At 36.0% G+C, this 15506-nt stretch overlaps 1 protein-coding gene across 1 annotated transcript in view; it reads left to right on the plus strand.

Moving 5' to 3' along the window:
* The window catches only part of LOC149212685 (WAT1-related protein At2g39510-like), a 104829-nt gene extending 89595 nt beyond the window's left edge, over positions 1–15234 (plus strand). Inside the window, exon 3 of the mRNA XM_089388786.1 lies at positions 15133–15234. Coding sequence (XP_089244912.1) covers positions 15133–15234 — 102 coding nt within the window. The remainder of the gene's footprint in view (positions 1–15132) is intronic.
* The last annotated feature ends 272 nt before the right edge of the window (positions 15235–15506 follow it).

Below are 15506 nucleotides of genomic sequence, written 5' to 3' on the forward strand. Positions count from 1 at the left end.
TCCTTCCCAATCAATCAATCAATCAGACTCAATTTCCTTATACAACAGTTCTACATTCAGATCTAAGAATACTTCATTGACAGACAACAGTAAAACAACATAATTTGATCAGATAGATCAGTCGGATCTAAAAAGAAGCTTTTCTTTTTGTATACGCTACTTGAAAGATTCGAACCTGCCTGTACACGCCCTTTGGTCAGACGAACCTGTGTAAAAATCTACAAATTTTGACTCAGAACTTTTCTGCAATTCCAGACTTCAGATAAACCCAGATTATGATAGATAACTAAATAGAATAGGTGCAAAGCATCAGATCTGGTCTCAACTAATATCAAATCATTCAAGAATAAGTCATTTCAAGTCTCATGATTTCTGATCCAATGTTGAACTCAAGGTGCACATGAATATTTCAAATCCAGTCCCAAACATAACCCTGCAACATAATTTATATTTTAGATAGAAATATTCCTTAGAATCTCATTGCTTGCACCGCCTGGCCTAACGATCTTCTCTTCCTTATATACTCTTAGGCCTTTCTCAATACCTTGGACAAAAACCACTTAGGGCCAATACCTTGGACCCAATACCTAGGGCCAATACCTTGGACCAAATGCCTCGAACCAATTACCTTGGACCAAAATACCTTGGATCAAATACCTTGGACCAAAAACTTGGTTTTCCAATATGTACGCGCTTTTCCTCCTGTGAAAGTGCGTGTATACGTTATACGCTACTTTTGTTCTGTTAAACCGCGTGTATACGCGCCTTGGACAAAGTGAACTAGCGTATACCTCTCTTTCTTCATTCTTTGGAGTATAATCTGTAATCCTTTACTATTGACCTGTTGCACTGTGAACTTTCATCTGAGTGAGTTTCCATCAAGGAAAACACCTGTATCATAATGCCAACAATCTCCCTCTTTGGACTTGATGGCAACAACAACACCAAGACACTCTCCCCATTTGACATCAAGGGCAAAGGGTGGACCAAGATATTCTCTCCCCTATGCTGTTCATGCTCCCCCTGAGTACATACTAAATTGTCTGATTGAGCTCCCCTTGTACATGCTAAGATGCACTGAAAACTTCCATGCTCCCCTTGAGCACAAGCAGTGTCTGCAAAAATATTCTCCAAAAGAATAACATAACTCTATAACTCAACTATGTGAGTATGACCGTCCTATCATCAATGACTCATACATACATCAATCTCCCAACCAAGTGGGGATATACCAAATTTGAATCATCCACCCAACCAAATGGGGATATACCAATTGTTTATACATGACAGAAATATAATTACATCATCCATCCCATGCAAAGTGGGGATACAAATTACATCATTTGTCCAATAGGACTCATTTAAATGTATGAGAAGACATATCACACCCTAGACTTTTACATGAATTAAGCAACAAAAGGTATAAATATCTGAAGCCATAGCTAGACTTAGTAACCATAATGCCAACAATGCAGAATGCAAGAGAAGGCTAATGCTCCCCCTGAATCTGTGCTACCTGTGCATTGTTAATCAAGTCAATGATCAAGGCATATTTGTCAGTTAGATAAAAATTAATGAACAGAGCATATCAATAGGCTGTAATCATCAACATCAGACAGAGCACCCATATCAGAGCCTGCCCCACTATTTTTCTTGTCTGAAAAACATATACGCTCCTTGACCAACAGAAACCCGTGTGTTTACGCGACTATACTTCATGAAACATGCGTATAATAACCTTTCTCTGAAAAATTGAATTTAACAACAGGATGATGCAGCAACTACTCCCAGCTTTTGTCTGAGATATTCAAATGTTTCTCTGGGCAATGGTTTCGTGAATATATCAGCAACATGTTCTTTGGAGGGAACATACTCCAATTTGACCTTTTGTTCAAGCACTTGTTCACGTAAAAAGTGGTATTTGATGGGTATGTGCTTGGTCTTGGAGTGCTTGACTGGATTCTTTGAAATACTGATGGCACTTGTATTATCACATAGAATGGAGATGGGTGGAGTACATGTGATCTGAATGTCTTGCAAGGTTTGCATCATCCAAAGTAGTTGTGTGCAGCAAGGTGCAGCAACCACATATTCTGCTTCAGCTGTAGATAAAGCAATTGAACTTTGTTTCTTGCTGAACCAAAACACTAACCTGGAACCCATATAGAATGCACCACCACTAGTGCTTTTTCTGTCATCAACACTTCCTGCCCAATCTGCATCTGTATATGCATGAAGAGTAAGATATGCATCTTTAGGATACCATAAACCAAAGTCCTGAGTTCCTTGAAGATATTTGAAAATTCTTTTGACTGCCTGAAGGTGTGACTCCTTTGGATTTGCTTGGAATCTTCCAACTATTCCTACTGCATGCATGATGTCAGGTTGGGTACCTGTTAGATAAAGCAAACTGCCAATCATGGATATGTAAGTTGGTTGATGTACTGCTGCTAATTCATCATTTGAGATGAGACTGCATCCTGTTACCATTGGGGTACATACAGGTTTAGAATCTTCCATTCCGTACCTTTTCAAGATTTGTTTGAGATATTTGGTTTGTGAAAGAAAAATACCATCTTTATTTTGTTGAGCTTGTAGACCAAGAAAATAGGTAAGTTCACCAAGCAAGGACATTTCAAATTCTTGCTGCATTACTGAAGCAAAATTCTGACTCACGGATTCTTCATTGCTACCAAAAATGATATCATCAACATAAACAATAATAACTAGCAATTTATCAGTTTCAATCTTTGTATATAGATTGCTATCATGTGAACCTTTTGTAAAACCTTGTTGGTGTAGATATTTGTCAAGGCAGTAATACCAGGCCCTTGGAGCCTATTTCAGACCATAGAGGGCCTTTTTGAGTCTACATACAAGTTTTGCATCATTTCCAAGAATGAATCCTTCTGGTTGTTCAATATAAACTTCTTCTTCTAAATCTCCATTCAGGAAGGCTGATTTTACATCCATTTGGTATACTTTGAATTTCTGAAAGCTAGAAAGAGTAAGAAACATCCTTATGGCTTCAAGTTTGGCAACAGGTGCAAAAGTTTCTTCAAAATCTATACCTTCTTGTTGAGCATACCCTTTACAAACAAGTCTGGCCTTATTTCTAATGACTTCTCCATTTTCATTCAGCTTGTTTTTGAATATCCATTTAGTTCCTATAATATTTTTATCATGAGGTCTAGGAACTAATTCCCAAGTATCATTTTTTTCAATTTTCTCAAGTTCTTCATCCATGGCCTTGACCCAACATTCATCTTTGCATGCTTCTTTTACATTTTGAGGTTCGGTGGAGGATAGTAAGATGTCCCTGTAATAGTTCTTCTTGTCTGTACACCTACCTCTTTTTCCCCTAAAATTTGAGTTTCTGGATGATTTTTCTGAACATACCTGGATGGAGTCTTTTCTTCTACCATTATATCTTCTTCTGGTGCTTCATTGGTTTCTTCTTCAATATGATTTTGATTTGATGTGGGAAAATAATCCCCATCTTCTTCATTGTCATAATTTCTGTTGATTTTATCTGTTTTGGATTTTTGCACGCTTCATCAACTACAACATCAATGCTTTCAACAATTTTTCCAAGCCTTTTATTATAACATTTATATCCTTTACTTCTAGAAGAATAACCAAGAAGAATACCTTCATCTGCTTTGGGTTCAAACTTACCAAGTTTTTCATTAGTCCTTTTGATATAACATTTGCTTCCAAAAACTTTAAAGTATTTTACAATAGGAGTCTTACCATACCAAAGTTCATGTGGAGTTTGAGTTCTGTTTACCTAAACATTTGCTTGGTTGAGAATAGTTATGGCAGCAAATGCAGCTTCACCCCAGAAGGTTGCAGGAGTTCCAGATTCATCTAGCATAGCTCGAGCCATTTGTTGAACTGTTCTGTTCATTCCTTCTACCACACCATTTTGCTGAGGAGTCCTTGAGGTGGAGAATTTCATTTTTATTCTGTGTTGTTCACAAAATTCAAAGAATTCATCTGAGGTAAATTCCCCTCCTCGATCAGATCTGAGGCATTTGATTTTTCGATCTGATTCATTTTCAACCAAAGCTTTGAATGCTTGGAAGTTTTCAAAAGCTTCATCTTTATGCTTTAAAATACCTATCCAACACATTCTGGAAAAATCATCAATGAAAAAAATAAGGTATTCTTCTCCACGGGGTGACTTTTTCCTTAATGGTCCACATAAATCAGCATGGACAAGTTCAAGAGGCTTACTAGCTGACCCTTCTTTTTCCATGAAGTGAACTCTAGTTTTCTTTCCGATTTGACATGGTTTGCATATTGTATTTTCTGGGATACTGATATTTGGAAGATCATGAGCAACCTTGAATCTGCATGCTTTTCTTATTTGAGAAAAGCTTAGATGTCCCAATCTTTTATGCCACAGCCAGTTTTCGTCATTTTTGCTTAGATAGCACTGTTGTTGTCCTCCCTTGAGTATGTATAAGTTGTTTGGAGTTCTTGTACCTTTGATCACAGTCTCTCATGTATCAAGCTCACACACAACACATTCGTTTGATCGAAACACCACTTCATTTCCTTGATCACACATTTGACTGACACTCAACAGGTTATGCTTTAAACCGTCTACATACATAACATTTCCAGCTTTAATCTTTTCTTTCAAGAAAACAGAGCCTTTACCTTTTATGATAGCGGAAGTGTCATTTCCAAATGAGACATTCTTTTCCTTTTCTAAGGCATTATATGAGTGAAGTTTTTCTTTGTCACTTGTCATGTGTTTTGAGCATCCACTGTCGCTGAACCACTGATTTTCTTGTCCTTCTGCATACAAGGCTATACCACATCTTTCTGTTTGAGATTCTTTCCTTCTCCATATCTTGGGATTTAATGAAGTTTGCTCCTTTTGAGATGTTTGCCGAAATTTTCTCCGGCATTCAGATTCTTCATGACCAAAGTTGTTACAGATTGAGCATTCTATTTCATTTTCAAGAAGAGAAAAGTTATTATAGGAACTTTTCTTGATCCCTGTTACATTCCTTTGATTTCGTGCTTCTCTAGTCATGATGGTTTTGTAAGCAACACATTGTGGAGCTTTGTGTCCAAAATTATGACATGAAAAACATTGTCCATTAAAGAAGTTCCTGTGACTATCGAGTCTATTGACCTAGTGATTGTAGTTTCTATTGATATTCATCTTTGGAGCAAATTGAGTATGATTTACCTGAGGTTGGTTGTGGATTTTATTCATCCTTGGAGTAAATTGAGTCACATTTACTTGGTGATATGCTTTATGCCTTTGCTGATGATTGTCATATTGTTCAATGGTCTTTGCTGCACCAAGATAGCTTTTGGTGGAGGTTGACAACTTTTGTGATTGAGATGCTTCTTCAGTATATCGAAGTCCTGTCTTTATCATAGCAGAACGCTGAACTTTGACAATTTCATTTAAAGTTTTTGATCCTTTAGCAAATCTAATATTGAGAGATTTCATTTTCTCAAGATCCTTTCTTAGACCCACAATTTCACATTCTAGTTTTTCATTGTGTTTTTCCTTTTCAGCAAGTTGGTATGTCAAGGTATCTATAATCATATTATTTTCTTCTAAACAGATTTTGAGTTTAGATATTTCTTCATGAAGGTCTTCCTCTTCTAAAGCATCCCAAAAATTATCATTGTCATAAGCCATGAGAAGTCTGTAATCTTGTCCAATTTCATCTTCATCACTATTAGATAAACCATCGCTATCTTCATGAGTATAGTAACTCCTTTTATTCACAACTTGTTTTCTATTCCCTTTTGCATATTCCTTTCCTTTTTCAAATTTATCTTTATGAGGACATCTAGCAGCATAATGACCGACTCTGCCACAAGAAAAGCATTTGAAGGGTAACTTACCTCTAAACCTTCCAAAACCCCATTGAAGCTTTTTGACAAAGTTTACCTCATCTTCTTCTTCTTAAATATGTCCTAATTCATTGTGTTCTTCCTTTCCTTTTGCTGAAGCTTTGAATGTGGCTTCTCTCATATCTAATGGTCCTCCTTTTCTCATCTCAAAGGCAGTTAAGATTCCGTGAAGTTGCGTCATAGTGATATTCTGCAGATCCTATTTTTCTTCTATGGCAGACACTTTGGATTCAAATTTAGCAAACAAGGATCTCAAAACATTCTCAACTAAGGTAACTTCCTTAATTTCTTCACCCATATTCTTCATACAACTAACAACCTCATCTATACATAGTAAGTAACTAGCTATACTTTCATCACTATGCATCTTAAGAGTTTCATACTGAATTCTGAGAGTTTGAAGCTTAACACGTTTTACCTGAGAGTCTCCTTCGTAGCTTAGAACAATTTTGTCCCATATTTCTTTGGCTGATTTGAGCTGCATGACTTTGACAAACTCTGATTGTGATAGACTTCCCAATAAAATATTGACAACTTTGGCATTGGTTTCATATTGCTTTTTACCTACCATATCTGTAGGAATTGCTGTTGGAAATGTATATCCTCCTTCCACAATTTCCCAGACATCTATTCCAAGTGATTGTAGATAGGTTGTGGTTCTTATTTTCTAATAGACAAAGTTGCTCCCATCGAAGATTGGCGGTTTGATGGATCCCATGCTTTCTTGATTATTCATGTTAATGGATCTCCCTTCAAGCGATCAAGCTTCTTCTGAAGGACCTGCTCTAATACCAATTGTTGGAAATAATACTGAGAGGGGGGTGAATCAGTATTATCAGATCAATAATTTTATTTCCCAAATAGATTTATATACGTTACTTCAGTGAAGTGAACTAGCGTGTACACGCGACTATGCTTAAAGAAACCAGCTTATATGCAGAGATCTTGAGATTTAGACAATTTATCATGTGTGGAGATTAAACCAGTATATCAGAGATTTATTAGACAGTGCACTAAAAGCAAAATAAAGCATCCCACATAAGCAACACACATGAACACCAAGATTTAAGGTGGAAACTCAATGTGGGTAAAAACCACCTGCTGTTGTCGTCTCTGTCTTCTTTTAATAATAAGAAAATCTGTTTACAATGTTGTACTGGTGCAGACTCATAACAGTACGCAAGCTTCTACCTGCAGAAGGTTACAACCTTCTCTCATTTTTCATCTTCTACTGGAAGGGAGCTACAACCCCCTAGCTCTTGTACTAGCCAATATGTTTACTAGTACGTAGGTGCCAGCCTACTGAAAACTCCACTCTTCCACCAGGAACCATGTTTCATGAATTTTTAGACTGGATACTCCTAGATCACAACGCCACAAGATGAAGGCCATGTTTCATCAAATTTTCACATTGGACCCATCAAAGCCTTTTAAACTTAAACTGCATCAACCAATATTCAGTTAATCTGAACAATCAGATCATTGACACCAGAACACTGTGCTGAACCCAGAACCTTGCATCATCATCCAGAACCAGTTGTAACCTCAAAAAATCATGCATTAGAGTGTATATGCTACTTGGTTGAACCCAACCTGTGTGTATACGCTACTTCCTTTAACCCAACCTGCGTATATCTCTAAAGATACTGAATCATAAACTTCTGAACCACAGACTGTACCAATCAGTGACATTCTGAAGATCTACTGTCATATTACAGAGTTCAAAACAGATAGCAACAAGGATCACCCTTCCTTCTTAATCAATCAATCAATCAGACTCAATTTCCTTATACAATAGTTCTACGTTCAGATCTAAGAAGACTTCATTGACAGACAACAGTAAAACAACAGAATTTGATCAGATAGATCAGTCAGATCTAAAAAGAAGCTTTTCTTTTTGTATACGCTACTTGAAAGAGTCGAACCTACATATACACGCCCTTTGGCTGAGACGAACCTGCGTACATATCTGCAAATTTCGACTCAGAACTTTGCTTCAATTCCAGACTTCAGATAAACCCAGATCATGATAGATAACAAAATAGAACAGGTGCAAAACATCAAATCTAGTCTCAACCAATATCAAATCATTCAAGAATAAGTCATTTCAAGTCTCATGATTCCTGATCCAATGTTGAACTCAAGGTGCACATGAATATTTCAGATATAGTCCCAAACATAACCCTGCAACATAATATATATTTCAGATAAAAATATTCCTTAGAATCTCATTGCTTGCACCGCCTGGCCTAATGATCTTCTCTTCCTTATATACTCTTAGGCCTTTCTCAATACCTTGGACCAAAACCACTTAGGACTAATACCTTGGACCCAATACCTAGGGTCAATACCTTGGACCAAATGCCTCGGACCAATTACCTTGGACCAAAATACCTTGGACCTAAAACTTGGTTTTCCAGTATGTACACGCTTTTCCTCCTGTGAAAGTGCATGTATACGTTATACACTACTTTTGTTTTGTTAAACCGCGTGTATACGTGCCTTGGACAAAGTGAACCAACATATACCTCTCTTTCTTCATTCTTTGGAGTCTGATCTGTAACCCTTTGCTGTTGACCTGCTGCACTGTGAACTTTCATCTGAGTGAGTTGCCATCAAGGACAACACCTGTATCATAATGCCAACAACTCTCTGATATTGTTCAAAGGTACCCCACCTATGATAAAGAAATGTATTCTATCATGCATGCCTTCCGACAATGGAAACATTATATTATGGGGAAGGAGACGATCATCCACACAAATCACCAACTTCTTTAATTCATGCAGGCACAGGGGGTGTTGCAGAAGGATTGCCATCATAAATGGTTTCACATATCTGCAAAAAATCCATTTAAACATTAAATATAAGAAGGGTATCACCAATCACATTGCAGATTGCCTTAGTTGGCCCTTGGTTGGGGCACTGAACATAGTTCTCAACTCTTGTGGGCACAAGACCTCTGGATGGTCACAACTATATGAAAATGAATCAAAATTCACTTCCACCTACAAGATGTTGATGGTTGGAAAGCCAATTTTAGACTTCCATCTCAGGATGGATTGTTGTGCTATATGGGATATCTTTTTGTTCCTTCAAGCGAGTGTGCCAAGTTGATTTGGGAGGTGCATTATAGCTAAGTGGCATGACACTTTAGTGTGGAGAAGATAATGGAAGTACTATAAAAGTATTTCTATTGGCCAAAGCTCTGACACGATGTTGGAAAATATATCAGATCATGCACTGCCTATCCCATCGCCAAGCCAACCATTAAGAAGCAAGGCTTGTACACCCCTCTGCCTACTCCTAGACAACCTTGGGAATCCATCTTAATGGAATATATGTCTGGCCTTCCTTCTACCAAGCATGGTAATGACTGCGTGTTTATGGTCGTTGATATATATTCTAAGATGACCATATTGGTTGCATGCATGAAGAGTATGACATTAGAAGCCATTGCCAAGCTCTTCTTCAAACGGGTGTGGGTACATTTTGGGATCCCTTTAAAAAACAGACCATTATATAAAATCGATATAGCAAGTTCCTAAGTGCATTTTTTCAAGCATCTATTATTGTTGGACAACAAGCTCACCAAGTTGACTTCCTTCCACCCCCATACTAATGGTTAGATAGAGGTTGTCAACAGGATGATAGTGCACATACTACGCATTTACAACTCTAATAATCCACGAACATGGGATGCGAGTCTCTCCTATGTGTACTGCTACTACAATGAAACTCTCCACATCTCAACTGGCCACAACCCCTTCTAGGTGGGCCTGAGATTTCAACCATTCTGTCCCATTGATGTTGTAATGCCTCTTGCGACTACACATACAAAATATAAACATGTTCAATCTAAAGTTGATAAAGCCATCAAGTTTATTGAACACCTTTAACACATCTTCCAACAAGTTCATGATATCTTGGATAAATCCAATATTGAGTATAAGCAATGTCATGATCAACATCAGGTGCCACATAAGTTTCAAGTGGGCGACAAGGTTTGGTTGCATTTGCAAAAGGAATGCCTTGTTGGAGCCCATGGAAGCTTCAACCTCTCAAATACAGGCCTTACACCATTTCCAAGGTTATGGGTGACAACACTTTCAAGCTAAGTATCCCCCATTCCTTGGACTACACCTAGTATTCAATATGGACCACCTTCGACCATACTTTCCATCATTAATGGACACATTATACATTGCCGAGAAACTGACACCAATAGAGCTCAACCCAGATTACATTGAATAGAACATAACTGATCAAATCATGGACACACATATTAAGAGCACTCGCCAATAAAGGATCTAGCTATATCGGGTTGTCAAAGTTGGCCAACTCCTGAACCAAGGCAAGTGGATCACCAGGGACAAGGTTCAGTAGAAGTGTCCCCATATCATGGAGGTACTCAACGCAACAGGGACCATTGCTTCCTAGGGGGGAGGATTGTTCCAAGTGGATATTGGTGGCCACCCGCCTATTCCACTTGGACCCCCAACACTATTTCCTATCAATTTCCTATTTTTCAGCATAATTTCATATTTTGACAATTTTCTATTTTTGGCAGTTTTCGGGTCCTGAACTTTCATAACCATTTTGAGGTCTTAAACGAAGTTTTTTGGGGGAAATGTGTAAACGTCAGTCAAAGACTATGTATGGAATCGAAAATTGTTTTTGACGGATAGACCTTTCTAACAAGCTATCGTGTGCACCAAACAAAGATCTTGTGCAAAGTTACGACCCCAGGAAATTGACATTCAAACTAACCCATTGGGGCCCATAAGCTTTCAACACTTGATCTCTTAGGGTTAGGTTTTTGGATGTTTAGGGTTTCTCATTGTTTCTTCATGATAAAAACGGTCTCAGAGCCTTATTGCAACACAATTCAGAAGGCATGTAGCCATCACATCTCTTCTCATAGATAAGTTACCATCGCTCGAGCTAGTTTGTGTTCATTATGCGTGTAAACAATTTTCAACATTTTCTATTTATTAATTGAAGTTTCGTTTCATTGTATCTATATGTTTTTGTGTAAATTTATATTTCATTTCATTTCTTCATAAATCTGGATTTGATTGGGCTATTAAGGATCCCAAAGGAGACATCCTAACCAATTGTGGGTTAGATCAAAGGCTTAGATCCCAAGAGATAACCCAAATAATTGGAATGCACCTAATTTAGCACCCCAAAGGGTCTAGTAGTGTAAAATTGTTGACAATGGTCAAGGAAAAGAGATAAGGTGATAGGGGAACCTAACTAAGCATTGGACATCCTGAGGATATTGTGCATCTAAGCTAAGGGAGAGTGATCCAAAAGAGAAGGCCTTGAAGGATGGGAGGTAGCCAGGTCATCACCAGGTAATCTCATACAGAGACATCACAAAAGTAGATGAAACCATGGTAATTCTAAGTGCGTAGGAACATGTGAGTACTAAAGCTCAAAATTTATATGTTACACCCATTTGTGATGATTCTAAAGCACTCAAACATTTTTTTAAGTATTCTTCTTTTGTTAAGTTAGCTTAGCATCAAGTTATTAGATTATATGGCCAAATCATCTTCGTTTCCTATAAAATCCATGTACAATGGAGAAATAATAATAAACACAAGAAGCTTACATAATATTTACCTTAGAAAACCTTTATCAAGAAAACAATACTCAAGTATATATCTTTATTACATTGGTCACTCCCATCAAACCAACAAGTTTGGGCACTTTACAATTGAGTATATTGGGTCTTTAAATAGGCTTCATCTTGATTGAATAACATGGGACAATAACCTATCAAAAATAAACCCATCACTTACTAAATCAAGGTAAACCTAAATACTCTTGACTAATTCATGATTAACCTAACATTCTTCCATTTAAACTCTACTTGGGAAAAACACCCACCCCAATCAAAGTTTGTTAACCAAGTATCTAGTATTACAACATGCTCCTATTAATTATATCACCTAGGTCTATGCCTAGATATTACATTGATGAACCACAAAATCATGGGTACACATTCCTAAGTAAGGTCTTACAATAGTATGTTCTTTACATAGGTGACTTGACCCTTATTTACAAACCTTAAAAAAAAATTGTTCATGACAATGTTACCATCATGCAACTATTAAATCTCCATGAATCACAAGCACACTCTCCTAGCCATGACATAATACTCTTGCACAACCCAAGTAACCATTAAACATCAAAATAACTCTCCTACCATTAATAAGCATGCCATGTGATCCCACCACAAGCTAGAAACATAGAGTTTTACATGGACAACACACAATTATCCCAAATCGGCAACAAAAGCACATAGACATAACCACCCTAACACATGGAGGAAAAGGTGAATCACATGTGTATACTAATGTTTTGAAAGTGAATTAACACAAGTCTAACATCATCCCAATAACCCATATACTTAGGATCATGACCAACATTCACACTTTGGTCCTTAGTTAATCATTTAAGTCCAACATGTGCATCATCATGACACTCTTCATTGAGCCTCTCAAAAAAATTCTCCTTGATTGAACAACTTAATAAAACACCATGTTATAACAACATGAGGAAGGATGAAGGATAGACATGACCAACACTATTTAAAATATATTTTCTTCATTTGAAAAATAAAATTTCAAATCCACCTACCACGATATGTACATTAACAATACTTATCATTCTCCAATAAGAATGGGCAATATGTAAATCAATTTTCTGCCATTCAATCATGGAAATCAATTATGTTAGCAATATACTTCCAAAGCACAACTAACACACAATCAATACATTGAACATATTTGACATGACCATGGTCTCTTTTACCCGTTGATTCACATGACATTCCAAAGGTGTGATCTCTAGTAGGCCAATCATGGTATTATGCAATTGGTGTTTTGCTATCATGAATAACATATGTATGTACTTTATTATGTACAATATTATATTATCATGATCTCACATAATAGCATATATCTTCCTTAACTAACCTAGCACATGACCAAAACCTCTACTTCATATTCCTTGAGTCATTTCTCTTTAACCTCATAGTAAGAAACCCTATATTTGAAATGAGAAACTAGAAATAAATAATTCACAAAACTTATCTACACATGAACATTTCATCTCACATAAGTAACATCCACAATTAAAGACTTCCTTCACCCTTATCAATCATTAAGAGAACCTGAAATCACACCATTAATCAATTATGGCTTCTATGAATAACACAACCAACAATATTTCCATTGCTCCTAGTACCATATACCACCCTTGCTAAAGAGTCTATGCATACCTAGGCTCCTATACCATATTAAAATTATAATAGAAGGGAGATAATAAAAAACACAATAATATTGTGTAAGATTTTCCCTGGTAACCCTTTATCAAGAAAACTGACCTCAAAAATATTTTTATTACCTTGACCATTCCTATCAAGCTAGCTAATTTGGGCACTTCACAATGACGCTTTTTTTTTACACGTATATAAACTCCTCCTGTTATTCGCACGAATCAAGGAAGAGCCAGTACATAGCTCTACCTAGGAATGGACGTCGAGACTTGTGGGGACCAAACCTCCATATGTAGTCGTTGGACCAAAACTCATAACTGACTTTACAATGGAGTATATAACAAGTCTTTAGATAGGTTTCTTTAGAAATGAATACCACAAGTTACCCAATAGATGGGCTTGTAAACTATTAATAATAAACCCATAACCGGCCTAATTAAAGTTAACCAAACCACTCTAATACGAGTCAAGATTAAGCTAACACTTTCATATCTTGAAAATTCGTCCAGTTAGGAGATAAACTTTAATGAGATATTGAATTTGGTGTCACATGCAAACATACATAGATGAAAGTGATTTTCTTTGTATGGAAGAAATAAAATGATGTTATGCTTAATACATTGTAACTTTTTCTTTTTTTCTTCCCTAATATGATAACTTGCTAATTTGTGTTAGCCTATATGTGCATCATACAAGTGAACAAGGTTGACTTAGATGTAGTGCACCTGCATGAGCTACTAGAGTACATACTATGGTGTTTCTTTTTTCATGAGAAAAAGAATGTTACCATAAATAGACCTTACCACCACAACATACATGATAGGTTTTTGCAGCTTACATTTGCTATTTAGGAGATTATTAAGTCCCTAGAAGAGTGTATGCAAGTTAATGAGGATAGAGAGCCTTATTGCTTAACCAAATAATAATGATTAGGGCAAAACCTTAAAGATAAAGATGATTCCTCAATTAACATGAGGCTTATCCTAAAAACAACCTAATTTATACTCTATCATACATATTAAATATCTAACTTCATTATTATCTATAATTTATGATAATTAAATTGAATTTATTATTTATATATTTTCACGTAATAATTTTGATTTTTATAATTTTATAAAGCAGTTTCAATAATAATTCTCACTCGTCCTTGGGGTGCAACTCAGTTGGCGATCATCGTGATATGAAATATTGTGTAAACTAAGAGATCTAAGGTTCAAATCCCCCTGAAATAACTCGATATACAGAGGAAGACATGTTGTAAGCTCCAGAGATATAGTGACAACAATCTGAATTGATCCCAAGTCACATGAGTATAAGCTCGACCTAATCTATTTCTCTAATTACTAAAATAATAATAATAATAATAATAATTCTTACCCAATTTTAAATTAGATTGTAATTATATTTAAACACCTTCAATTATATATAAAATATCTTATAAAAAATATCTTAAAAAATATCTTATAAGTAAATTGTATTAAAATATCTTATTTGTAAATTAGATATTTATACTGATATTAAAAACAATTCTATAATTTACATCAAATCTATTTTTTTCATCGAGATTTATTTTATTCCCAAAATTATAAAAGGGAACGTGCCAACAAAGACGTCACTTTGAGATCTAACATGGAGGTTGTCTTAACAACTTTAAATGGCATGGTTAGCAGCTAAAGCAACGTTTACAAGGCATTTCAATTTTTTTTTATTTTACTTATAATGTTTTTAAGAATGTAAATATTAAAAGCCTTAGGTTTTGTTATATTTTTTTTGGGTACGGATTTAGCTTTATATTTGGGTTATTGATGCCATGTATAATTTATATATTTATTATAAATAAATAGGTGTATAATTTTGAGTGTTACTTTAATGGAAGGTTATATATATATATATATATTAAAAAGTTTTAGTTAAGTTAAATATTAAAGTTTTTCAATGGAGTGTAGACTAAGGAGAATGGAGATTTGGGATTGAGTGCTTGTCACCTCATGGTTTTAAGAACATTAATTGGAGGGGTTGACGTGGCCATAATTGAGCATGCAATATAACTTTCTTGTGTTATCAATAATATATGTAATTTATAGGCGTAGAGGGGCACGATAAGTCTGCTTGTGTAGTGTCTCTGCTCAAAACCAATTTGTTCCTATTGTAAGAGTGAATTGATTTGCTTTTTGGGCAAAATTTTGGTCATGGCATGATGAAGACCTAAGATTAATTTGGATGTCTAGAAGCCTAACAATTTAGAGAGTGTTTATCGGACCAAAAAACTAGAGGGAAGTTCTTGGCAAGCCACATCGAGGAAGTAAGTGTCCTAGTTCTA

This window comes from Pinus tabuliformis, chromosome 1_1 (genome assembly GCF_031772625.1).
Source record: "Pinus tabuliformis cultivar Carrire ecotype Pingquan chromosome 1_1, CPIR1, whole genome shotgun sequence".
In the NCBI taxonomy this organism is placed as follows: Eukaryota; Viridiplantae; Streptophyta; class Pinopsida; order Pinales; family Pinaceae; genus Pinus; species Pinus tabuliformis.